General features: G+C 50.1%; 1 protein-coding gene across 1 annotated transcript in view; it reads right to left on the reverse strand.

The window, feature by feature from the left end:
* The window catches only part of LOC100470109 (maestro heat-like repeat family member 5), a 63,925-nt gene extending 40,084 nt beyond the window's left edge, over positions 1-23,841 (reverse strand). Inside the window, 6 exon segments of the mRNA XM_034668527.1 lie at positions 11,195-11,247; positions 12,798-12,957; positions 20,324-20,452; positions 21,658-21,803; positions 23,044-23,225; positions 23,813-23,841. Of these exon segments, the coding sequence (XP_034524418.1) occupies positions 11,195-11,247; positions 12,798-12,957; positions 20,324-20,452; positions 21,658-21,803; positions 23,044-23,225; positions 23,813-23,841 (699 nt within the window).
* Positions 23,842-27,595: the final 3,754 nt, after the last annotated feature.

Raw genomic sequence — 27,595 nt, forward strand, 5'->3', positions numbered from 1 at the left:
CAATTTAATACGTGGGTGCCTTTCCCCAGGCAATTCCAGCTCTAGGAAATCATCCGAAAGGAACACTGATAGGTACCCAGGTTGGAGCACAAGGGTAGCTCTTCTGCAGCCTTGCTGGATGCAAGCCCGCGTAGAGCGCCCCCTGCAGGGGATACCTTTGGTGCCCTCTCTGGCGATGCTCCTTGGGGACAGGGGCGGGGTGGGGGAGGTGGAGGGGGGTGTGTGGAAACTGCTCCAGGCTTGGCTTGTGGCAGAATCTGGAGGAGCGAGTCTGCCCCAGTTTTGCCCCGTGTCTGCAGGACACTGGAGTGCAGCAGGGCCTGATGGCTCCCCCCATCCCCCACCCCCCATCCCGCCCCCAGGACAGGGGTCTGCTGAACCCCGTGGGACGCGTGCTGCCTGGAAGCCCCAGTTCTCAACTAGCGTCGACTTCCGTTCAGTGTTGCACGTACCGGCGCCACAGCCCCTCATCCCAGGTTCAGGTTTGAAAATTCAGAAAATTAAACATGCTTTCAGAGCTTAGCAGCAACCGCATTTGGCGGTAAAAGCTGACCCACGCTGATGCGACACTATTTACAGGAATCAGTGTGAATTTTGTTTGTTTCTGCAGCAGACATATTAATATCAGTTTTAAATACTTTTTATTGAAGTATAGTTAACACACAGTGTTATATGAGTTTCAGGGGTGCAGCATAGTGATTCCACACTTCCGTATGTCACACAGCACTCACCGCGGTGTGGTCACCATCTGTCACCACACAACGTCATGACGGATTATTGACTGTATTCCCCAGGCTTCACTTTCCATCCCTGTGACTTACTTGTAACTGGAAATTTGTACCTCTTAGCTCCCTTCGCCTGTTTCACCCATCCTCCCACCCCCTCTCCTCTGGCAGCCACCAGAGTTCCAGTGGTCCTCTGTATTCAGGGGTCCGGTTTTTTGTTTGTTTCTTTGTCCATTTGTTTTGTTTCTTCAATTCCACATATGAGTGAAATAATATGGTATTCGTCTTTCTCTGACCAACTTTTTTCACTCAGTATAATACCTTCTACGTCCATCCATGTTGTCATTCTCATGGCAAGATCTCATTCTTTTTCACGGCTGCATAGTATTCCATTGTACATATCTACTACACTTTCGTTAGCCATTCATCTGTGGATGGACACTTGGGCTGCTTCCACAGCTTGGCTGTTGTAGAGAATGCTGCAGTGAACACAGAGGTGCATGCATGTTTTCAAATTAGTGTTTTTGTTTTCTTTGGATAAATACCCAGTAGTAGGACACCTGGACCATATGGCAATTCTATTTTTATTTTTTTAAGGACCTTCCATCCTGTTCTCCAGAGTGGCTGCACCAGTTTGGATTCCCACCAACAGTGCACGAGGGTTCCCTTTTCAGCACGTCCTCGCCAACACATTTGTTATTTCTTGTCTTTCTGATAGTAGTTGCCATTCTGACGGTGTGAGGTGGTGTCTCATAGGGGTTCCGATTTGCATTTCTCTGACGAGGAGTGATGTTGAGCATCTTTTCAGGGGTCTGTTGGCCATCTGCGTGTCTGGTTTTGAATATTTTTATTGACACACGTCTAACTCACAGTGGAAGGCAAAGATCTTTACTGTGGAGGACGCTGCACTTTGACATAGGTACAGACCCACAGAATTCCCACCCTGCCAAGAACGAGAGTGTATTCCATCACCCCACAAAGCTCTCTCACACCCCTTCCTGGTCAATCTCCATCACTACAGAACTTTGATTGACATCACCGTGGACTAGTTTTGGCTTTTCTAGAACGTCATACACTTGGAATCCTGCAGGACGCACTTCTGTGTGTCTGGTGTTCTCAGCATGTGTCTGCAGCGCCTTTGTGGTGTGGCTCGGATCTGAAGTCCACTTCCCTCTGCTGCGATTTCTATCATTCCCTGTCTCCCGCGTGGTTTCTTCCACTTGCTTTTCATTCTCCAACTTCTTCGGGTGGACACTTACAGATGGACTTCTGGTTGTTGCCGGGGCCACTGCTCTCCCTGGCGTGGGCTGTCTCCGGTTTGAGGGTTTGAGGCTGTTTGGGGTAAGAGGAGTCTCGAGGGCTCCTGGTGGCCCCTGCGGGCTCTCAGCCCCACCCTCTCTGTGCTGAGCCCCGCCCCCTGCACTGAGCTCTGCCCTCTGCGCTGAGCCCCACCCTCTGCGCTGAGCCCCGCCCTCTCTGCGCTGAGCTCCAGTCTCCGTAGCACCCTGCTTGCAGCTCCCTTTAGCTCGGAAGCCCAGTCCTGTCCCCAGACCTCAGTTTTGGGGTCTGCCTGTTTGGTCCTTCCCCGAGTCCCCGCTTCCAGGCCGGGATTGCTGGTGGCCCTGGTCCCTGCTGCTGTGTGTGTGCGTCTTGTTTTTTAGAGAAAGGCTACTGATAACTGGGCTCTCGGAACCAAAAAGCCGCAAGAATTGGTGGGCCTGATCGAATACTTAAAAACTGTTAGAGCTCTTGTCACCTAACTCAGACTCCCGTGTTAGGATCAGTTGGCCACAGAATGGGTTAAATGGACACAAGGTGACCTGCCAACCTCAAGAAAATTTCCATACAGTGAGGAGCACTGTGAAACAGGCACAATCCCCAACCTCGCAGAATATATTCCTCTTAGTTATTAGTTTGGCTCTGAGAAACCCCAAAGGCTTAGCTAAAGGAAGAAGAAAAAGAACAAAAAGAATGAGATCCTTAAACCCCAAAGAGTCAAGTGCACCACCTTCTACCACACCTGCTTATTTTAATGCCTAAGAACTATGGTCCCAGAGCTATGAATATCTGCAAAAATGGCAAAATCGTACTAAAAACAGCCTAAAATTACAATGGCCATTATGGGGAAGATTCCAATGAGACAGGATCATTTATTTCAGAAGTGGACTTGAGAGCAAGGTTTCCCAGACTAAACAAACAGAACGGGAGACCTAGTTTAATTGCAATGCAGAAGCTTCTAAAAAAGGCTTCACGATGGCAGAAAGTCTTCAAAGATTCATTGCACAAGGCTAATGAGAAGCGAGAGACGTAAGAGGTGGCTGAAACAAGACACTGGGACTGCCATGACCCTTCTGCTCGCTCCTTCCTCCTTGACCCCACACCCCACACTCTCCCGACTCTGCAGAGACTATGACACAGTTACCTTTAAAAATAAAACTGCCGGAGGCTCAGGGATCTTCTCAGCACCTTTTATTCCTTGGTCAGAGGCCAAACTAAGGGCAATCATTAAAGAATTTCCTAAACCCAGGGATGGTCCCCAAGAGTCCTCTGAAGAATTTAGTCCTTACCGGGGGCCCGGGAGCCAGACAGCCAGATCTACGTCAGCGGTGCACCTGCTGGAGGGGCAGGGACCCCCAAAGGGGAAGCCGAGGCAGGATGATGTCACCTGAGGATGCTGTTCCAGATCCCCAACCTTCAACATGGTCCCCTCAGGGGCCACAAAACGAGTGAACTTTCCCAAGCTGCTCCTAGAGCTCTCCCAGCCTGCACTGATGCTGTTACCTAACTGTGCCGAGGCCGACGGGTCTGTGGCCGACTTTATTTATTTAGTTAGTTATTTTTAAAGATTTTGTTTATTTATTTGACAGAGATAGAGCCAGCGAGAGAGGGAACACAAGCAGGGGGAGTGGGAGAGGAAGAGGCAGGCTCATAGCGGAGGAGCCTGATGTGGGGCTCGATCCCATAACGCCGGGATCACGCCCTGAGCTGAAGGCAGACGCTTAACGACTGCGCCACCCAGGCGCCCCATCTGTGGCCGACTTTAAAGTCTTCCTGGAAGGTCTCTTTGTCCGGCGTTCCGGGGTCCAGGCAACTGAGGGCACCCAACGTGTTCTAGCTGCCCTATTTGTACGCAGAGCATCTCCCGACATTAGGGGATTGATAAAAAGGCAGAAAATAGGAGGGGAGGCCACAGGTCTGGCTGAACTCATGACTGCGGCAGAGCACTTTGAAAGGATGTTGGAGCAAGGTCACAAACAGATGTCCGCCAAGCCGTTAGCCTGACAGCTGCGGTGGCCCCAAGGTCAGGGACCTGGAGCAGCAGCTGGGCCTCCCGGGACTGGTGTCTCCTTTGTAATTGGCTGGCACGCTGGAGGAGAGGTGTTCCACAGACCCCACGGGGAATCGCCCACACCATGTCGAGTGTCCCCAAGCCCGCCCCCAAGCCAGGGCCCCATGCGGGCTTCCCAGGCTGATGGGGCTCGCAGGGTTCTCGGATCTCAGCAACCCCCTTAAACAGCCAAGGGAGACTAAAATTAGTGGGAAGCCTTGCCGAATTCTGGTAGATCCCAGAGCTACCATCTCTCCCAGGACAGCAGATCCCTCGGAGTGAGGAAGGTTCCATAGTGAAGGGTTCTGATCGAGTTCGGAGGGAGTTTCTGTCCCACCAGGGCCCTTTCCCCGGAAAACGTTCTTTTCTGTTGTGCGATACAGCCTCTGTCATCCTGTTTGGTAGAGACTGCGTTTCTAAATTCAAAGAACTATTATGTTTTGCCTCCATTGGAGACCTTGCCTTAGAATATCCTGACCAACCCAAGCCTTTGATGTTCTTTACCATCTGTCCTTGACATAGAAGAGGAGGAATTTCAACAAAAGCCCCTTAGTATATTACTGGGGTGCCTGAAAATCTGCGGGCCTCCAGTACTGACCCTGGGAGGATCAAAGGAAAGAGCCTGTAAAGACATATAGACATAACTATGCTTCTTCCCAAATCGCCTTGATACCACCGAAGCCCGAAGCCAAACAAGGCCTCACGCCAACAGGAGAAAGACCTGATCGCCCCGGGGCTGATGGTGCCCCGCACTGGCCGGGGAACAGGGTCACCTCGCCGGTCTGCAAACCTAACGTGCAGGATGGTGTTTGTCCAGGACCGAGAGCCACGAGCAAGACAGTTGTTCTCTCTTTCCCAATTGTTCCAAAGCCGGACTCCCTTCTGTTCCAAGTTCTACCAGACTCACGGGGGTTCACTATTCAAAATGGTTGACTCTGGGGGTGCCCGGGTGGCTCAGTCGGTTGAGTGTCAGACTCTTGATTTCGACTCACATCATGATCTCAAGGTCGTGATAAGGAGCCCTGCGTCAGGCTCTGTGCTGGGCGTGGAGCCTGCTTAAGATTCTCTCTCCCTCTGCCCTTTCCCCTCAAAAAAATGGTGGACTTTGTTCAGTCTCTTCCAGTGTCCCTGGACCCCAACAGCCGATATCTGCCTTGACTTGGAACCACCGACAATATACCTGGACAGTCAGGCCTCAGGGGCCCCCTGAGGCCCCTTCTTATTTGTCCCGAGTGCCTCACCAAGAGTGAAGCACCCCTACATCCCTGGGAAATCGAGCTCTACGGGACGGGGACAACTCCTGCTGCGCTCAGCTCCCAACGAGATGTCCACGACAGATTCCGTATATTTGCTGCAACACTCGGCTGCAAAGGGACCTCAGGTCTCTAAGGAGAAATCACAGCGATCTCCCGGCACGGCCCACGCCCGGAAGGAATCCAGCTGTCTATCCCCAGGAAGGGTCAAGCTAATCAGAGAATGTCCCAGGCCCACGACTAAGCAGCAGCTTCCCGTATTTCAAGGCCGGCTGGCTACTGTGGACCATGAGCTCCTAATTTTTCTCTGTTAGCTTTCCCAAGCTATGAGCTTACTAAAATTCCAGTCACCGAACCCACTCCTTGGGGAGGTAAACACGAGCAGCTTTTATAGGACTAAAACCAGCCGTGCAGGACCCAGCTGCCTCAGGCCCACCTAACCATTCCAACCTTTCCCTCGTTTGTGCAGGAGACAGACGATCAAGCCCTGGGGATGGTCACACACACGCGGTGGGGAAATGCCGGCCTACTGCATGTTCCAGCCGCAACCTTGTTCCGGCTGGTCATTTGTGACGCCGTGTCCCGATTTACAAGATGCACCTGTGACTAATCGTGATCTAACTTTGTTTGTTGATGGGTCCTATCGTACAAGTGGAAAAGGACATGTCCGGGCTGCTGATGCTGTGACTGCTCGGGAGGGGGAGCCTTGTGCAAGCCAAACCCACCCACCAGGCAGGACTCCAGGCCCTTGTGCAGTGACCAGAAGGACAAACCGGTACTATTCACACTCTCAGCAGCTATGCCTGCCGGGCCGTCCCTGATGCGGGATGTTGCAGCGACAAAGGGGTTTCCTTATATCCTCGGAGACCCCAATCAAAGTGGACACCAAGTAACGAGCTCCTTGCTGTTAGTCCCCTACCTTCCGGAATTGCTGTCATCACAACTGAGACTCACGCTAGAAGGACTGAGCCTGTGCCTTGGGAAGTGCCCACTGTCCTCGTGGAAAGGCGGCGGCTGCATCGTCTCTAAAGGTTGAAGTCCATCCTGTCTCTGCAAAAAATGACCCCTCACTGCCAGATGTTCGCCATCCTGAAACACGGCAGCGTCTGCTCCTGAACTCGAGACACCAGGCGGGTGAACGATGGTTTGCAAACTTGGCGAACAGTCGGGGCCGCGGGAAACCCAAGATGGCCACCTGCTTCTTCCTGGCTCCCTGGCAAACCCCATTTTTTGGGGTCTTTACCTTCCTTCATCCACCATGGTGCATTTAAGATAACTCAGATTACGAATGCACATTGGTGGGAGAACTTCTACAAAATTGCAAAAACAGTCCACCATCAGCGTCTGACCTGTCGGGTCCATAATCCCAGGGGAACTAATTTTGTTCCCAGAGGCCTCCTAACACCTCCCTCCGGATGCTTTGAGCACCTGTGGCTGGACCTTGTCCAGCACGACGTGGCATGGGTTATCGACATGTCCTTGTACTGGACGCTGTTTTCTGGAGGAGTTGAAGCCTTTCCCCGCTGCAAGGCCCATGCCCTCACAGTGTTGAAGAAACTGTTGGAAAACATGTTTCCCCCTTGGGGGGTACCCCCACTGTCTCCAGTGGTGCAGGCACCCGCTGCACGGGGACGTCATGCGAGCCTTGACGACCACCATCATAGCAACAGCCCTGGTGTTCTCAGCCACGCCTCACCAAGCCAATGACCTCCCGAAGACTGGAACACCAGGAGAGAAATGCAGACAGAGACAACGGCCAGCTGGAAGGCTGTGAACCTCAAGTCCTGGCCTGTGACTATCACAGAGATTCAGCAAACATGCCACGACCTGTGAGTGTCACACAGGGTGGACAGAAGCAGTGGGAAGCTCACAGCCATGTGGAGATGGCTCCTGCCCACACCTCTCGTTCAGCTGTGAGTCTGACCCAAAGGGGGTCACGGTTAAAAGAGAGGCACGAGAGGCCCCGCAAGAAGCCCCCGTGCTAAGCCCGTATCACCAAACCAAGGCTCAGCACCTCACCTGGCTGCCAGTTCCGCCTCCCCCAGGCCTGTGACCTGTGGTCACTCTGGGATTTCCCCGGTAAGCCGGGCTGAGGTAGACGCCTGGTAGACCCCTGCCGGCCCCCAAGGAGAGGTGACGTACCCTGCTCCTTCTTGGTCCCCGCTTCTTCTGCCTATAAATTCTCCCACGTGAGCAGACCTTTGCAGCCCCCTCCCAGGCACCAGGTGGGATGCTGCCCCATTCACGTATCACTGAATAGAGCCAATTGATCTTTGCATTTACTAAAAAAAATTTTCTTAACAATGGTAAATCTTGAAATAGGTGCTGTAATTCTTGCAATTTTCTCCTTTTTTTAAAGACTGTTTTGGTTATTCTAGGTCCTTGGAAATTTCCGCATAAAATTTCAATTTTTATTTAAAATGTTCATCTAATGGAAATTTAAAGATCTGTAGTTTGATAGATATTGTACTGAATCTATCAGTCGATTCTGGAGAATTGACATCTTACCACTGCTGAGTCTTCTCACCCATGGACATCACGTTCTCTACGTGAGGAGGCTTTCTTTAATTGCTTTCTACGCTGTTTTGTGAGGGTCGTGCACACATTCTGTTAAATGTGTCTTTGCGTCTTTCATGTTTTTAATGTCATTATGTCACTGTTTTTTTAAACTTTATTTTCCAATTGTTTGCTGCTAGTCTATACACATTCAGTAGACTTCTATATATTGTTCTCGTATTTTGAGATCTTGCTGATTTCTACGAGCAGTGAACAGTTACAGTATTTTTCAAGCTTCTGTAAGGTTTTCTGTATATACAACCACATTGTCTGCAAAGAAAGTTAGTTTTACTTTTTCCGCTGCAAGCCATATGTCTTTCCCTGCCGTTTCTGACCTTACACTGGTTAGAAACTTCAGTGCAGTGTGGTCGAGGAGTGCAGGGAGTGGAATCCTTGCTATACTTCTGATTTTCAGTAGGAAAGTGCTCAGTCGGTCATCTTTAGGTGGGTAGCTTCTCCAGAGATGTCAGTTTCCTCCTACTCCTGCTTCGAGGGCCATTATCGTTATGACATTGTGATTTATAGTAAGAGATATATATTTGCTCTTCATCCCATTTCTGGCAGAGCCCCTAAAACCCTTGGGACCTCCTAAGTGATAAGAAAGATAAAGGTGTCTTTTGTTTTCATTCCAGCCTCTTGTAACCACACCTGAGTTTATGCTGATGTGGTCACTTTTGGAGAGCCCATAGGTAGGTAACCACAAGACAGGGGCTGGTAGCCAGGGGAGCCGACCATGATTAAAGGGTTGGAACTTTCAGTCCCACCCCCAACCTCTAGGGAGGAGAGCGGGGCTGCATATTGACCTCATTACTAATGCCCAACCATTTCCTCAGTCATGCCTAGTAACGAAGACTCCATCAACACACGGGACTGGGGTCCAAGAGCTCCCAGGTTGGTGCCAATCTGGGAAGGGTGGTGCACGCCCAGAAGAGCACGGAAGCCCCGTGACCTTCCCTGCACTGGCCCCGTGTATCACTGCCGTCTGGCTACTCCTGAGTTACACCCTCTTACAAGCAACCGGGGAGCCAGTGAGTGACACGTCCTGAGTCTGTGAGCCGCTCGAGCAAAGAATCAAACCCATGGCGGGGTTGGGGGTGGGCCGTGGGAACCTCCGATCTGTCGCTGGTTGGTCAGAAGCACAGGTCACCAGATGAACTGGCAGGTGGCCTCTGATGGGGGGCGTCTGGTGGGACGGAACCCTCTTGCTGTGGTCTGATGCCGTCTCCAGGTCCTGTCGGAGTTGGGATGATACCAGTCAGGGTCCGCTGAGAACTGGAGAGCCGCTTGGTGGGAAAACACACATCGAATCACAAGTAGTTGTTGCCTGTTTTCAAAGGCTTTTCCTTCATTGAGAGGATGATAATTTCCATACTTTATTCTGTGAATGTATTGAATTGTACTTACTGCTTTTCACAAGTTAAATGGACCTCATGTCCCCAGGGTAGACTCCCCTTCATCATGTGTATTCTCTTTTTTTGTATTTTGCTGGGTTCATTTTGCAGATATTTTATTAAGGAATTTTGACTTTATCTTCTTGAAGGGTATTGGTCTGTAGTTTTCCTGTAATGTCTTTGTCTGGCTTTGGTGTCAAGGCTGTGCTGACCTCATACCGTGATTTGGGACATGTTCCTTCTTCTCCTATTTTTCTGAGAGAATCTGTGGAGAATTGATAGTATTTATTCCTGAACTATGTGATGGAATTAACCCGTGAAGTATTCTGGCCTGGAGTTTTCTTTGTGAGAAAGTTTATAATTATGATTCTAATTTCTCTGATACAAGACTACTCAGATTTTCTGTTTCTTCTTGTGGTAGTTTGGTAGTTTGTGTTTTCTCGGGGACTCTGTCTATTCAATCTAAAATGCTTGGTTTCTTATTTTATCATATTTTATTATTGCCGTCCCATGCCTAAGGGATGTGCAGCCATATTCCTTCTGTTCTGAGAGTAGCATTTTCTGTTTTTAGTTTTTTTGATCAGGCTGTCGAAGAGCTTATCATTTTATCAATCTTTTTGAATAGCTTAGTGTTGGGTTTATTCACTATTGTTTGTCACTTAAAAAATTTCTTTGATTTGTACTCTAGATTTTATTATTTCCTTCCTTCTTACTTACTTCTGGTTTAATTTGTACCTTTTGGGTAGCTTTTTAGGTAATAGATTTTCTACCTTTCTTTTCTAGTATAGGCATAAAAACATGAATTTCCTTCTGAGGTTGCTTTCTGTTGAACCCCACAAATTCTCATAAGTTGTGTTTTCATGATCGTTCTGTTCAAAGTGTTTTCTACTTTCTCTTGTGACTTCTTCTTTGACCCATGGGTTATTTAGAAGCGTACTGTCTAATTTCCAAATGTTTGGAGTTTTTCCGGAAACATTTTTGCTATTGATCTCTGATTTACATTCTGGCCAATGTATTCTGTTTGATTTCAGTCTTTTTAAATTTATTGAAACTTGATACACAGCCCAGAGAGCGACCTGTCTTGGTGAATGTTCTATTTACATTTGAAAGAAACGTCAATTAGATCAATTTGGTTAATTATGTTGTTCAAGACTTCTCTATCCTTAGTGATTTTCTGTCTTATTTTCCTATTAATTTCCCGTACTTCTGCCGTCCTGGCTTTATTTCTACCAGATGCCCCTTGTTACTGCGGCTCTGCTGCTACTGCTGTTAGAAACTGAAAATATTAACCAGCATGTGACAAGGGCCTCCCGGGCAGCGAGCACAGTGACAAGTACTTTGTGTGGATTACGTCTTGTAGTCCTCACAACAAACATTTGAGCAAAGTATTTTTATCCCCACTGGACAGACAAGGAAACTAAGGAACAGAGAGGCAACATAGGCAGCTCAGGTCACACAGCTGTGGTTGGTTGAATCTGGACTCGAACCTAGGTCTGCCAGGGGGCCCACATCCCTTCTCCCAGCCACAGGAGCCCCTCACGTGGGCGTGTGGTCAGAGGGGGCCTGCAGGACACCACTCCTTGGCTGTGACGGCACCATCCACTCCGGCCTGCTTCTTCCCTCCCTGGTCTCTGATCTGGTCTCTGCACGCTTTCAGGCCCATTGGTTGTGAATCCAGCACCAGGATGGGGAGGAAGGGCCTTGTCTGGCTGGACACCGGCTCTGCACCAGGCATCTAGAGACCAAGGTTCAACTCCCAACTCCCCCAGGGACCAGCACCACGAGTCCCTTTACCGCCAAGCCTGTTTGCTCATCTGTGACAGTGGGCCTTCTCTCTCCTTCCCCTCCCCTCCCCCCACCTCTCAGGGCGAGCAGGTGCCCTGCTCCCCTGTTGCCCCCATCATCCTCGAAGGAAACCCCAGTGGCTGGGCTTGTCCCTACCTGGGCCAGCTGCTCTTCCCAGCACGCCCTCTCTCCCTGGTTGAAGATTGTCTCTGTGCGACAGAAAGGCATTGCTGGAGGCCAGGTCTGATGTCCACACCGGGGCTGGATCTGAGGCTCCTTCTCCCCCAGCCCTTGGACCCTGGACTGAGTCGCGGTGAGTCCCGCCTCTGTTTGTCCTGGCTTCGTGAGGACAGTGAGCTGGGCTTGGGCTCAGGGTCTGGAGAGCTGGGCTGGAGCTGTGGCCCTGCCACGCTTGCCGTGTGATCTCAGGTGGGCCTTGTTGCCTCTTGGGCCTCAGGCTCACTGACGGTGAATGGAGGGGTTCCTCCGGGCATGGCCATTTGGAATGTGCTCCAATCCCCTCGAGGGTGGGAAAATGAGGTCCAGAGAGGGGTGTATTATGAGAATGGAAAACTTTTATGGAATTTTGGAAACTCAACCTCAGAAGGGGGGCTGCTTCGGGGATGGCCCTGGGGATCTCAGAGCTCACCTGGGCACAGAGGGACCACTACCCAGCTTGTCAGTCCTGGGCAGGTTATACAAAGCCGAGTTACGCTGGGACCTGCCTCCTCCCAGGCTCGGAGCCCAAAGTCCCAAGCTCAGTTGTGAGCCTTCTCCGGCTAGGCCGGGCCCCCTTGTAGATGATGGGGCCGCTACATCCATTTCCTCCCACCGCCCCCAACCCCTCGCTGAGGCCCTGAGGTGTACACACACCATTCCCTCCTCAAACTCCTACACATTCCTCGAGGCATGGCTGAGGCTTGGCTGCCTCCTCTTTCAGGAAGCCCTCCCTGATGACCACCAGAGTGGCCCGCTACCTTCTGGGGGCAGCAGGGTGCTCAGCTCACACTTGTGAGTGAACAGAGCCTGAATGAAAGCTGGTGCCTGCCTCCCCAACGAGGCCATGAGCTCCTGAGGGCAGGGAGGTTTTTCAGCCAGAGGGTTCCTGGCACGACCCCATCCTATAGGTCTTCCCTCAGGTTCCTCCGAGACCATAATGTCCAGGGCGCCCTTCCCATGGCTCAGGGACAGTGGCTGCTGTGGAAACACTGGGACCTGGACATCACAGGCCTGTGACGTGCTCCTGGGCAGCTCTGGGCCCGTCACACTGCCTCTGTGAGCTTGGCTTCCTTGTCTGCTAATGAGGAGGAGTGCCCGCCTGCCTCGGTGATGGACTGTGTAGCAGTGCGCGGGCCTCACACCCATCCTGGGCCACCTCCCAGAGACTCCTTGCTCTGCCCTGCTTCCAGGCCACTGTGGAGATGCTCACTGTGGGAGCATGGGCCAGTGGGGACTGGCAGAGCAGCTGGCTGCCCAGGGGTCTCCTTTCATGGGGGTCATGATGTGGCCCGGGCGGGCCATGGGGCCAGGGGTGATGCGGGGGGCTTGGATCACAGCCGTTGTCCCTGCGCGGACATGCTTCACTGTTGTGCAGCTGATGCCTGGTTCTGCACGCATCCCCCAGTCTACAGTCTTGCTGAGCCCCTTTCTGCATATTTTGCGGTTATGTGCCCTGCCGCCGCCCTGGGCAGCGGGGGCGGGGGCAGAGGGTGGCCAAGGCGAGGCTGGGGCTGCCTCGGGACCCTCGGGCAGGACATACCATTGGAGGTCAGGATGCCCATCACGTAGAGGAGACTGCGGTGTGGGAAGACGCCTGTCAGGACCTCGGTCTCCAGGTGCTGGGCCACCACCCGCCACGAGTGCCGACAGATGGCCAGCAGCACGTTGCTGGCCGCGTCCTGGTACGCCTCCTCCAGCTCCTGCAGGGCGGGGGCAAAAAGGGAGAGTGGGCACTTGGGCAAAGCTTTGGCATTTCATTTGTTTCTTTTAGATTTTTAAAATTTACTATCTGAGAGACGGAGAGCGAGCGAGTGAGTGTATGAGCGGGGTGGCGGGGGGAGCAGGGAGGAGCAGAGGGAGAGGGACAAGCAGGCTCCCCACTGAGCAGGGAGCCCGGCGCGACATGGGACCCAGAGATCAGGACCTGACCTGAAAGCAGACTCTTCACCGGCTTTGGCCTTTCACCCACAAGGTCTGGTTTGGTGGGAAGATCAGCTATTGTCAGCCCAGTTTTTGGCTGGGAAACTGAGGCCAAGACAGCTCAATACATGCAGCTGGCAGGTGAAGAACAGGTTACACCCCAGGGCTCAGCTTCCCTTGACTCTCAACACGCCGGCCCTCCTTCCGTTCCACAAACCCACTGTGCTTCCTGCTTCTGGTCCGGGAGTGTGGCTCCCGCCCACCTGTCCATCGTCTAGTCATTCTAAAGCCTGCCCTGCTGTCCCCACTCAGGACGGTGCCCTGAAGGCTCCTGTCTACATCGCCTCTTTTCCTGAGCTCTCGGCAGCTCGGGACAATGTCACAGCCTTTGATTCTTTATCACCATGAATTCAGAGCCCCAGTCTATGCTTCTGTGTCCCGAGGAGTCAGGGTGTCAGCTGCTGGGGGCAGAGGCCCACCACGGTCTGGTAAAGCGGAGGCCGCAGGCACAGAGGAACCTGGCTCCGTGTGGTTCTAGTCTCGGGTTCCTCTTTTCTCCGGGTCTTGGTAGGAACCAGGTGGTTTCTGTGGCTGCTGGTGTGAGGGACGTGCCACAGGGTCATCGGCAGGCTGAGGCCAGGGGTCCACCCTGTGTCTGGTGGCGTCTGAAAGCCAGGGTGTCTACCGTCCCTCCCTGAACACCCTGTGATGCTGTTGGAAGCCTCATATGAATGAAATCATTCTGTCGTTTATAATTTACTCCAAGTTTCCATACGAGGGCTTCTCATTAAGATGGTGGATTGAAGCCGATTTTGCTCTTTCAAAACAACACCTCAACACGACGACATTTAGGAGATGATTTAAAAAGGACAACAGCAGCCGCGTTCTGGGAGCTGGAGAGCCGATGAGTGAGCGGTAACCGGGCTGAGCACAAGCCCACGCAGCCGGGTCTGCCACTGTTGGGGGGATTTGCAGAGGGTGTGTCACCCAGACCTCTGCAGCCAGGAGGCCCGGGGAGGGGGCGGCGGTTTAAGAGGGAGTCAGGTGCCCGATGCCCTGCCCACTCCGCACACCTGCAGGGTCCAGCAATGTCCGGAGGCCCGGTCTCTGGAGGGGGCAGGCGCAGGTCTGTGGCGGGAGGCCAGGCCGTCCACAGTGCTGCCCAGGGGCCTCCCCCTCCGGCCAGACACTGTGTTAGGTCTTCTCTGGGAAAGGACGAAAGCCATAGAGCTCAGCACGGGCGGCGGGCAGCGGTGGGCTCAATGGTAACTCTACAGTGGACCCTGAATCCCACCACTCGCCTGTGTGTTCAGAGCTCCCCGCCAGCGCTAACCATGGGCAGGCAGCCACGTTGGAGAAGCCTCGGGTGTGGGAGACGAAAACAACCACCACACACCCGACAAAACCCAGAAAACAGCTCCTTGGAGGAAATACAGGCCAAACAGAGACGAAAACTTCAAGCAAAGCTGTGTCTTTAACATCCTGGGAGGTAAGAGGAGGTATCCCACCCACAAATGCTAGAAATAGCATGACACGAAAAGGAACATTCTGGGGACAAAATCAAGATCACGAGAGAGTTGAAGGCACAAGGAGCAGAGCTGGAAACGCAGCAGGAGGTCCGGGAGACAGTGAATCTTCCGAGAGCAGAACAGAGGACAGGGAGCTGCTCCAGCAGAGACCAGATGAGAATACCGGGGACCCCTGAGCAGCCTGCACCTGAAGCCTTGGGCAGAGGAGCCCAGGGGGCGAGACCATCAGTGAATTAAGTGAGGAATGTTCCAGAAGCAAAGGGCACAAGTAGCCAGACTGCAGGAGGCAGGGTGGGAAGGCATGGTGGCTGGGGACAGACCCAGAGCGAGGCGCCCCTGGGGGGCCGCAGAGCGTGCAGAACATGGTACTCTCCCGCCTGCAGGGAGCCGCAGGCGGATAGAGGTCTAAGGTCCAGAATGGCTCTGGAGTCTCTGTTTCTCTCTCATATCCACCAGGGGCAACGGGCAGACCACGCGATGCTGAAACCAACGTGACAATGCTCTTGTCGAACGGGAAAGTACTGAGCTGCAAAGCAAACCGAAAGTTTATTTGGGGTCTTTGGGAACCCTGATCTGGGGGACACAGATTCAGAGGGAAACGGAAATGTGCTTGGAGTGGGGGAGGAGAAAGAGTTTACCAAGGCAAAAACCGCAGGCTTTTCAAAGCTGTTTGAAAGAATTATGATGGGTGTAGGCAAAACTAACGAACGTTGGTCTACACAGGATAGGTCACTGTGCTGGTTGCTGGTCGGCGTTTCGCGAAATAAGCCTCATTCTGGGAAACGCAACACAATGTGGCTGTTTGCGGTCAGCGCAGCGTAAAGTTCACACTTGTCCGGGTGGGGGCATGCGTGAGACCCACCTCCCTGGTGGCCTCTGGGGCCACGCTGACAGTCCCCGCTTCATTTCACATGTTTCTGTCCATAGTCTCCAACACAGAGTCCAGGGTCAACCACAGCAGACAGATTTCCAGAAACGCCTGGTCTCAAACTGCATTTCCCAAGCACTGGTTTTCAAGAAGCTGGTGGAGGCTGCGTGTCTCCAAAGCAAGAGAGCGAGCCAGGAAAGAGGAAGACCTGGCGTATCCGAGACGCAGTCCCTGGCTGGGATGGGCTACGGGGCTTCCAGACTGGGCTTTGGACACCAAGACGCCAGCAGACATGCTCGCTGGCTGGGACCTGGGTGATGACGCGCCTGCTCTCCCCTGAGTGCTGAACCAGCTCATGGTGCCTACAGAAGTGCTCGCACCGACCCGTGCTGGAGAGCTGGCGGTGGGTGGCCGTGTGTGCAGAAGAAGGCGGTGCGGAGCAGCCATGCCATGGCCCTGCCTCGAGGGGCTCTTGTCCACCCCCAGGGAGGCTGAGCCAGGCCGCCACCAAGACGCTGGAGGGCTCTGCTTGTCCTGCAGCCCCCAGCAGCCCGGGTCACCACTGCCCCTCTCTATTACTACTGGTCTGTCGATGATTCGTAGGTGCTTTGCTTTTTAAAAATATGCCTGACATGCTTCACATGATGACTTAAATTAAAATTAAATTAAATTAAAATTTAATTTAAAAAAGGTACAGAATTTTAGAACACAAACACACTGGCTATGGCCTTCGTTCCCTGTTTTTCTCTGATATCCACACTGGAAGGGTCTACAGACTTCTTTGTGGGGAGCATGGGGACTGGTCATGCTGGCCATTTACCTGCTGGCTAACTGCTGCAGGCAAGTCTCCTAGATGGCCCTAACCTCGGTCCCTCCGTCTGTAAATGGGGTTCATAAATACTTATTCCCGCTTCGTGGAGTGCCCAGGCTCAGCCCTGTGCTGGTGGGCCTCAGTGAAAATTCATGTCCATTGTGGGGCAACCCTGGGCTAGTCTGTCTAAATAGGAGCCACGAGCCCTCCAGTCCCTGGAGCTGAAGTCTTTGAGGCCATGGACAGGCCTGGGCTGCCCTGGACCGCACCCTAGGTGAGATAGGAATGGTGCGGTCTCCAGCAGGTGGGACCCACGAGGTAGCGGCAGAGGCTGAGTTAAGCCTGGAGAAGGGGTGGGACTTGTAGGAGGGCTTCCAGAGGCTGGTGTGGGAAGCAGCCATGGGAATGGTGTAACAGGTGGTGGTGGGGTGGGGGGACCAGGGCAGAGACTTCCAGGAAAGGGCTCTGCAGCTGACATTCGGCTCTTCCATTTATGGGCCTTGTAGACTCAGACAAGCAATGAGCTCCCCGAATCTCACCTTTCTCAACTGTAAAATGGGCACACAAGGTTGTCCCTCTGAAGGGGCTGGTGGTAAGAAAATNAGGGTGGGAAGGCATGGTGGCTGGGGACAGACCCAGAGCGAGGCGCCCCTGGGGGGCCGCAGAGCGTGCAGAACATGGTACTCTCCCGCCTGCAGGGAGCCGNAGGGTGGGAAGGCATGGTGGCTGGGGACAGACCCAGAGCGAGGCGCCCCTGGGGGGCCGCAGAGCGTGCAGACACAGGGAACATGGTACTCTCCCGCCCACAGGAAGCCTNGTACTCTCCCGCCTGCAGGGAGCCGCAGGCGGATAGAGGTCTAAGGTCCAGAATGGCTCTGGAGTCTCTGTTTCTCTCTCATATCCACCAGGGGCAACGGGCAGACCACGCGATGCTGAAACCAACGTGACAATGCTCTTGTCGAACGGGAAAGTACTGAGCTGCAAAGCAAACCGAAAGTTTATTTGGGGTCTTTGGGAACCCTGATCTGGGGGACACAGATTCAGAGGGAAACGGAAATGTGCTTGGAGTGGGGGAGGAGAAAGAGTTTACCAAGGCAAAAACCGCAGGCTTTTCAAAGCTGTTTGAAAGAATTATGATGGGTGTAGGCAAAACTAACGAACGTTGGTCTACACAGGATAGGTCACTGTGCTGGTTGCTGGTCGGCGTTTCGCGAAATAAGCCTCATTCTGGGAAACGCAACACAATGTGGCTGTTTGCGGTCAGCGCAGCGTAAAGTTCACACTTGTCCGGGTGGGGGCATNTCGGTTCTACAGAGACAGACGAGTTAAAGTGTCTCTATCCTCAGGAACGGTTATAAGATTTTATCTATCTATTTATTTATTTAAAGATTGTATTTATTTGAGAGAGAGAGAGANAACTAACGAACGTTGGTCTACACAGGATAGGTCACTGTGCTGGTTGCTGGTCGGCGTTTCGCGAAATAAGCCCCATTCTGGGAAACGCAACACAATGTGGCTGTTTGCAGTCAGCACAGCGTAAAGTTCACACTTGTCCGGGTGGGGGCACGCGTGAGACCCACCTCCCTGGTGGCCTCTGGGGCCACGCTGACAGTCCCCGCTTCATTTCACATGTTTCTGTCCATAGTCTCCAACACAGAGTCCAGGGTCAACCACAGCAGACAGATTTCCAGAAACGTCTGGTCTCAAACTGCACTTCCCAAGCACTGGTTTTCAAGAAGCTGGTGGAGGCTGCGTGTCTCCAAAGCAAGAGAGCGAGCCAGGAAAGAGGAAGACCTGGCGTATCCGAGACGCAGTCCCTGGCTGGGATGGGCTACGGGGCTTCCAGACTGGGCTTTGGACACCAAGACGCCAGCAGACATGCTCGCTGGCTGGGACCTGGGTGATGACGCGCCTGCTCTCCCCTGAGTGCTGAACCAGCTCATGGTGCCTACAGAAGTGCTCGCACCGACCCGTGCTGGAGAGCTGGCGGTGGGTGGCCGTGTGTGCAGAAGAAGGCGGTGCGGAGCAGCCATGCCATGGCCCTGCCTCGAGGGGCTCTTGTCCACCCCCAGGGAGGCTGAGCCAGGCCGCCACCAAGACGCTGGAGGGCTCTGCTTGTCCTGCAGCCCCCAGCAGCCCGGGTCACCACTGCCCCTCTCTATTACTACTGGTCTGTCGATGATTCGTAGGTGCTTTGCTTTTTAAAAATATGCCTGACATGCTTCACATGATGACTTAAATTAAAATTAAATTAAATTAAAATTTAATTAAAAAAAGGTATGGAATTTTAGAACACAAACACACTGGCTATGGCCTTCGTTCCCTGTTTTTCTCTGATATCCACACTGGAAGGGTCTACAGACTTCTTTGTGGGGAGCATGGGGACTGGTCATGCTGGCCATTTACCTGCTGGCTAACTGCTGCAGGCAAGTCTCCTAGACGGCCCGAACCTCGGTCCCTCCGTCTGTAAATGGGGTTCATAAATACCTATTCCCGCTTCGTGGAGTGCCCAGGCTCAGCCCTGTGCTGGTGGGCCTCAGTGAAAATTCATGTCCATTGTGGGGCAACCCTGGGCTAGTCTGTCTAAATAGGAGCCACGAGCCCTCCAGTCCCTGGAGCTGAAGTCTTTGAGGCCATGGACAGGCCTGGGCTGCCCTGGACCGCACCCTAGGTGAGATAGGAATGGTGCGGTCTCCAGCAGGTGGGACCCACGAGGTAGCGGCAGAGGCTGAGTTAAGCCTGGAGAAGGGGTGGGACTTGTAGGAGGGCTTCCAGAGGCTGGTGTGGGAAGCAGCCATGGGAATGGTGTAACAGGTGGTGGTGGGGGGGGGGCCAGGGCAGAGACTTCCAGGAAAGGGCTCTGCAGCTGACATTCGGCTCTTCCATATATGGGCCCTGTAGACTCAGACAAGCAATGAGCTCTCCGAATCTCACCTTTCTCAACTGTAAAATGGGCACACAAGGCTGTCCCTCTGAAGGGGCTGGTGGTAAGAAAATGAAATGGACAGAAATCACTTGGTCAACCACGGGGCTGGGCACCCCCCCATTATCTGTATGCTGGGGCAGCAGCCTACATTCCCAGAAGTGGCTTATTTGCTGGGAGGGGAGGCACACCGTGGTCTTGGTCATGTTCTCCAGGGCCAGCTGCATGAACGATTTCTCCCAGGCCTCCTCCAGGGAGTTGCTGGCTTCAATGACTGCCTCCAGCACGTGGAACAGCCGGAACTTGTGCCGGGAGGAGATCTGTGGGGGGCAGAGTGGGCAGAGGTTCAGAGGCACGTTGGGTCTGGTCACAAGGGGAGTGGCTGCCAGTGAAAGCCTAGGTGTGGGCAAGCTGAGGAGGCTGAGGAGGCCGGGGGTAGAGGGTCAGAGTGGAGGCACTTGGCCATTCGTCCAATAACCATTTAACCAACCATCACTATGTGCGGGCCCTGAATCGGTTCTACAGAGACAGACGAGTTAAAGTGTCTCTATCCTCAGGAACGGTTATAAGATTTTATCTATCTATCTATTTATTTAAAGATTGTATTTATTTATTTGAGAGAGAGAGAGAGTGAGCACATGAGAGAGCACAAGCAGTGGTGGGGTGAGCAGCAAAGGGAGAGGAAGAAACAGGCTCCTGCTTGAGCAGGGAGCCTGATGTGGGGCTTGATCCCAGGACCCTGGGATCATGACTTGAGCCCTAAGGCAGACGCTTAACCAACTGAACCACCCAGGTGCCCCTGCTATGGGATTTTAAAAGCATTCTGCCTCTACAGTCAGTTCATTCATTTATTTATTTATTCATCCAATCATTTATTCACCCATTCATTAAAACTTAAACACATCTTCCCCCTAATTATCCATCGTCCATCTACCAACCTATCCAAATATCCATCCACCCATCCATCCCCCCATCCACCTATCTATCCATCCATCCACCCAATNGGGAGGCACACCGTGGTCTTGGTCATGTTCTCCAGGGCCAGCTGCATGAACGATTTCTCCCAGGCCTCCTCCAGGGAGTTGCTGGCTTCAATGACTGCCTCCAGCACGTGGAACAGCCGGAACTTGTGCCGGGAGGAGATCTGTGGGGGGCAGAGTGGGCAGAGGTTCAGAGGCACGTTGGGTCTGGTCACAAGGGGAGTGGCTGCCAGTGAAAGCCTAGGTGTGGGCAAGCTGAGGAGGCTGAGGAGGCCGGGGGTAGAGGGTCAGAGTGGAGGCACTTGGCCATTCGTCCAATAACCATTTAACCAACCATCACTATGTGCGGGCCCTGAATCGGTTCTACAGAGACAGACGAGTTAAAGTGTCTCTATCCTCAGGAACGGTTATAAGATTTTATCTATCTATCTATTTATTTAAAGATTGTATTTATTTATTTGAGAGAGAGAGAGAGTGAGCACATGAGAGAGCACAAGCAGTGGTGGGGTGAGCAGCAAAGGGAGAGGAAGAAACAGGCTCCTGCTTGAGCAGGGAGCCTGATGTGGGGCTTGATCCCAGGACCCTGGGATCATGACTTGAGCCCTAAGGCAGACGCTTAACCAACTGAACCACCCAGGTGCCCCTGCTATGGGATTTTAAAAGCATTCTGCCTCTACAGTCAGTTCATTCATTTATTTATTTATTCATCCAATCATTTATTCACCCATTCATTAAAACTTAAACACATCTTCCCCCTAATTATCCATCGTCCATCTACCAACCTATCCAAATATCCATCCACCCATCCATCCCCCCATCCACCTATCTATCCATCCATCCACCCAATCAACAATCTATCCATCTATTCAACCATCCACCCACCCACCTATCCATCCATCCATCCATCCATCCATCCATCCATCCATCCATCCAGCAATTTATCCATCTATTCAACCATCCACCCACCCACCTATCCATCCATCCATCCATCCATCCATCCATCCATCCATCCATCCATCCAACAATCTATCCATCTATTCAACCATCCACCCACCCACCTATCCATACACCCATCCATCCGTCTCTGCCACTTAATCGTTCTGCGACTTTAGGCGGATCACTTCCTTTCCTAAGCCCATTTTCTTACCTATGGGGATCGTAACATCTATATCACGGGACTCTTCTGAGGGTGGTCACACATGTTGGTCCACCTTCCTCCCTCCCCTCTCAGCCTGTTGGACATATGAGGAGATCAACTTGCCCCAAATCATTTAGCTGTACCAAAGAGCCAAGATTTGAACTGGACTTGGGGTCTGGCCCTCCCCTCTGCTCCCCATGCAATCCCTCCAATGGCCCAAGCAACTCCCACCTTGGGGTTGTCTACAAAGTAATCATGGATGGTTTCCAGCACCAGGTTGGGGGTTCCATAAGCCATGTTCTTGATCTTCTTGATGATGTACTTCAGGCGGAAGGGGTCTGAACTATTCAGGTCCCGGAGCATCTTGAAGCAAATGGCTAAAGAAGATGGAAAAAGGTGTGAGGGTTGATGTGCTGTGGGAAGGTCACATTGTGCCATCAGGGATAAGTGGGTAGGGAAGGGGTAGGCCAGGAATGGGAAACAGTGATCTGAAAATGAGGACTGAAGAATTGAACACATTGGGAATTCCTGGGCCTCCTGAGTGTCCAAAGAGTCCTCCTGGAATTTGAGATAGGATAAGAAGCAGGAATGCATGAAGGTTTCAAACCCTTATACACCATGCATATTTCCATCTGTTCATTTCATTCAACCAATTTTTTGTGCATTCTTTTATCCAATCATCTATCATCTACCTATCCATTGATCCATCTGTCCATCCACCCACACATTCATCCATATGTCTATTTGTCCATCGATTCATCTATCCATCCACCTGTCTGTCCATCCTTACACTTACCCATCAATCCATGCATTAACGAGTGTATCCATCCATCTATCTGTCACCCATCCAGTCATAAATTTGCCTATCTACCTGTCCATCCACCCATCCATTCGGAAGTTTATTCATCCATCCAACACACATTCACTCAAATTAGCCATCCACCCTTCTGTCCCTCTATCTATTCATTCCTTCACCACTTCATCTTCCATCTAGTAGTTCAACATTCAATGATGTTCCCTCTGTGTCATCATAGGGCTGTGCATGAGGACTCAAGGAGGAATCAGGGCCCAGCTCAGTTCTGAAGGAGCCTCCAGCCCGTGGGAGCCCTACCCACTATGTGTGGACTCTGGTTCTGCAGTTGTATAAAAGGCCCTGGGCACAAAGAGAGGGGAGGGGCATTACATCTCAACAAAGATGGAGGGACATTCAGGACTAGCTACTCAGAGGTGGTGGCAATTTAACTTTGCCTAGAAAGATGAAGGCAAGTCATCCTTAGAATGAGGGGCAAAGCATTCCTGTGAAAGGGCCAGGCCTAGGCCGAGGTCCTAAGGTGCGAAAAGGTGTGGGAAGAAAGTGGAAGGTGAAGTGTGAAGGAGGGAATTTTTGGGCTTTGGATGGTGCCTCAGGAGACATGAAGAGGCCAAGGAGGTATGTAGGGCTCTCTGCTGAAAGCCTTCACTATGTCCACAAGGTCCTTGACTTTCCCAAGATCCCAGGGGTGTGGATTCCTTCTGGTCCTCATCCCCAGGACTTTTTGAGTGGAGGCACCAGATGGAGTCTGCTGGAACCTGACCACCCCATCTCCACCCTGCGAGAGTCCCAGGGCTGTTGATCACCTGCATTGTAGGCTTCCTTCATGAACATCTTGTGCTCCTTGGGCACAAGAGCAGCCTGGCTGCTCTGTGACTTGCAGAGCAGGATGGTGGTGGGGTGTGCTTGTCTGTCCCTGTGGGCAGGGTCCTGAGGTAACTTCATGCAAGATAGGTCCTTCGTGGGTCTGGAGACATGGGAGAAGATTCTGAAATGGAAAAAAGGTCCAAGGTGTGTGTATCTGGCACCTTTGTGTGCGTTCATGAATGCAAGCACAGTAGACACTGAGAGTCATGTTGGTCAGGATCAGGCTTGGCAATATCCTTCTGCGTGTCTGCCTTTCTGTTCAATGGTCTGGCTGAACTCCAAGGGAGGGAGTAGGGAAGGAGTCTGGAGGCCTCAGGGATGTAGTTAAGTAGGCAGCATTGCCTGTGGGCCTGGAAAGGCCTGACTCTTAGCAAGTGTTGGTGGCACAGACATGACTGGCAGGACCTGGAGGGCTCTAGGGTATGGCATCCCCAGCTCCAGCTCTTGCACTGACTTGGAGGAGCCAGTCTTCTCATGACCACACACGATACTGCCCTGGCTACCCAGAAGTCACTGAGGGGTCTTTGAGGGAGGTCCAAGAGCTGCAGAGCAGGTGGGAGCAGGAGCCATGAAGATGGGTGCACTGGACCACAACCCCACCTGTGCCTCAGGCCCCACCATCCTGGTGCTTGAGAACAATTATGTGTGCATGATGGAGACACTGAGAAGAGCTGTGTAGCAGGGGCAAGGAAGGACATCAGCCCTCACCTCTTCTTTTGCAAATATGGGGACAGCATTCCCTCAGACTGTGCTCATTGCCAGAGGGGCCAAAAAAGGAGGCATCCTTCATTTTTGGGGTAGTGTCAAAGCTGTTTGTCTCACAAATTCTTCTTGGACCCTCCTGGCAGGAGTGGCTTCTGCTCTTCCTGCCCTGGAACCTCATTCCTTGTTCACTCACAGTTCCCAGTTCCTAAGTACTGACCACAGGCATTCTGTGTTCTTTTTAGCCACTAAGGATATATAGATATCTAATATCTGATATTAGTGGGTTTGTATATTCCCCCTCCTCCAATTTTTGTGTTGTTTAAAGCAGGAGGGGGAATCTGGTCCTTGTTGCTCCATCTTGGATGGAAGCACTGGTGTTGTCTTCATCACCTTCAGGTCTCTGGGGTTTTTCCTGAGTGCAGTGTGGAACCAGAGATTATTTTGAGTGACATTATCTCATATACATTTCTTATGTGGTAGAATGAATTAATGGGTAAATGTTAAAAGAGATGAACCACCTTCTAATATACCACATAATGTACCTATAGAATTTGTTGATGGTTTGTTGTCTTGCTCACATTGAATAAAAGATTACCAGGCACACATGGAGCAAGAAAATATGACCCCTAAGTAGGAGGAAAAAAAATGATCAAAAGCAACACAAAAATGACACAAATGAGAGAATTAGTAGACAAGGACATTAAATGTCATTGTAGCAATATTCCACATGTTCAACATGGTAGATTAAAACATAAGCATGCTAAGGAGAGACATAGAAAACATAAACAAGATGAAGAGTACAACGTTTGAGATTAAGAATACACTGGATAAGTTTAATAGCAGATTAGACACTGTAGAAGCAAAGATTAGTGAGCTTGAAGATACTACAGCAGAAACTACCCAAAAACGGAACACAAATGGAAAAAAAGACTGGAAAAATGGAACAGAGCAATCAGTGAATTATAGAAAAACCTCAAAGGGCATAGTGTGTATGCAATGTAAATCCTCACGGGAGAAGAAAGGGAGACAGAAAACAATATTTGAGGAGATAATATCTGATTTCCAAATTAATAAAAACCAAAAATCCCACAGATCCAAGAAACTCAATGAACCTCAGTGAAAAAAACATAAAGAAAACTAAACCAAATGACATTGAAATAAAATTGCCTAAAGCCAATGCTAAGAGAAAATTTTAAGAAAGGAAGCCAGAGAAAAGTCAGAGAAAAAAAGACACATTATGTGCAAAACTATAAAGAGCAAGAGTATAGTTCTAGTCAGAAATAATGCATGCGGGATGCCTGTGTGGCTCAGTCATTAAGCTTCTGCCTTCTGCTCAGGTCATGATCCTGGGGTCTGGGATCGAGCCCCATGTTGGGCTTCTTGCTCTGCAGGGAACCTGCTTCTCCCTCTCCCTCTGCCCCTGCTAGTGTTCCCTCCCTGTCTGTCTCTGTCAAATAAAAAATTAAAAGAAATCTTAAAAAAAGGGAAATAATGCAAGCATTGGAGACATGGAGCAACATTTTAAAACACTAACAGAAAAAAAAGGGCAAACTAAAATCTTATACTCAGAGGGAAAAAAATTAAAAACTGAGGGTATAACCAAACTTTATCATATGCACTAAAGCTGAAAGAATTCATAACCAGCAGACCTGCACCATAAGAAATGTTTGAGGAAGTCTGTCAGGCAGAAGGAAAATAATACCAGATGGAAATATGGAAACACACAAAAGAATAAAGAACAGTGGAAATGGTAAATATGTAGGTGAATGTAAAATATTTTTTCTTATTTTTCAAATTTAAAGTAAAGTTTTTATTTTTCAACTTTAAAGTAAAAATAACAATGCCTGGTGGGGCTTACAGCAAATGTAGAAGTAAAACATATGTCAACAATACCATAAAGGCCAGGAGAGGGAAATGGAAATAAAATACTGTAAGATTCTTATACTATAAGTAAAGTGCAGAATATCACTTGAAGGTAGGCTGAGATATGGTAAATTTGTAAACTATAAGCCCTAAGCAATCACTAAAAAATCAGAGGGTAAACTAAAAATATATATAGCTAATAAGCCAACAAAAGATACGGGGGCAAAGAGGAAAAATAGAACAAAGAAGAGAAGAAACAAAGTGAAAACAAATTGCAAGATGGTAGATTAAAACCAAATCATATCGATAGTCACATTAAATGTAAATGATTTAAATATCTCAATCAAATAGCAGAGACGGTCAAATTGAATAAAAAATCAAGACTCAAAAAACGCTGCCTATAAGAATACACTTGAAATATAATAGACACAAATCAATGAAAAATAAAGGATGAGAAAAGAGACCATGCTAACAATAATCTAACGAAAACAAGAGTGGCCATACTAATATCAGTAAAAGTATATTTTTGAGTGAATAATATAACCAGGGATAAAGAGCATCAGTTCATAATGATAAAGGGATCATTCATCAAGATGACTTACAATTCTAAATGTTCATGCACCTAATAACAGAACTTCATAATATATAAAAGGAGAAATAGTTGAAGAATAGTTGAATCATAGTTGAAGATTTCAGTATCCCTCTGTCAATAATTGATAGGGCAAGAAGACTGATAATCATTAAGGATACAAAAGACTTGAATAATACTCTTAGGTAATGTAATCTGATTGGCATTTACAAAAATCTCCATCTAACAACAGAAGAACACACATTCTCTTCAAGTGCACGTGGAACATCTACCAAGATAGATCATATTCTGAGCCATGAAATAGTCTCACTAAGTTTAAGAGGATTCAGATTAAACAAAGCATACTCTTTGACCACAATAGAATGAAATTAGAAATCAATAACAGAAAGATAGATGGGATATCCCCAAGTATTTTGAAAATGAAATAACAATTTTAAATAATGCATGGGTCCAGAAGAAATTGAAAGAGAAAGTAAAAAGTATTTTGAACTGAAAGAAAATGAAAACACAGCATATAAAAATGCATAGGGTGCAGCTAAAGCAGTGCTCTGAGGGAAATTTATAGCATTCAAATTTTTTAAAAGATTTTTTAACTTATTTATTGGACAGAGAGAGACACAGCGAGAGAGGGAACACCAGCAGGGGGAGTGGGAGAGGCAGAAGCAGGTTTCCCAAGGGGCAGGGAGCCCGATGCGGGGCTCAATCCCAGGACCCTGGGGTCATGACCTGAGCCGAAGGCAGACGCTTAATGACTGAGCCACCCAGGTGCCCCTATAGCATTCAAACTTATAGTATTAGAAAAAAGTAGAGGTCTGAAATCAATGACCTAAGTTTCCATCTTAAAAACTAGGGGAAAAGGGGCAAATTAAGCCCAAAGAAAGAAAATAATAAAAAGTAGAGCAAAAATCAATGAAGTAAAAACAGAAAAACATTAGAGAAAATCAATGAAATCAAAGCCGGCTCTTTGAAAAGATACACACATTTGATAAACTTCTATCAGGCTTTATTTATTAGGGCAAAAAGAAAGAAGACATAATTATTAGTATAAAGAGTGAGAATAAGTATATCATTAAAGATCCTACAGACATTAAAAAGATAGTGAGAGAATATTATGAACAACTCGATGCCAATAAATTTGACAACCTAGATAAAATGAATTCCTTAGTCATAAAATAACAAAGCTCAGTCAAGAAGAGCTGAATAACCAGAATAGCCATTTGTCTATTATAAACATTAAATTTGTGGTTGAAGACCTTCCCACAAAGAAAGTGTTAGGGTCAGATGGCTTTTCTCTTAAACTCTACCAAGCATTTAAGGAAGAAATGATACCAATA

Source organism: Ailuropoda melanoleuca, chromosome 9, assembly GCF_002007445.2.
Source record: "Ailuropoda melanoleuca isolate Jingjing chromosome 9, ASM200744v2, whole genome shotgun sequence".
Lineage (NCBI taxonomy): Eukaryota > Metazoa > Chordata > Mammalia > Carnivora > Ursidae > Ailuropoda > Ailuropoda melanoleuca.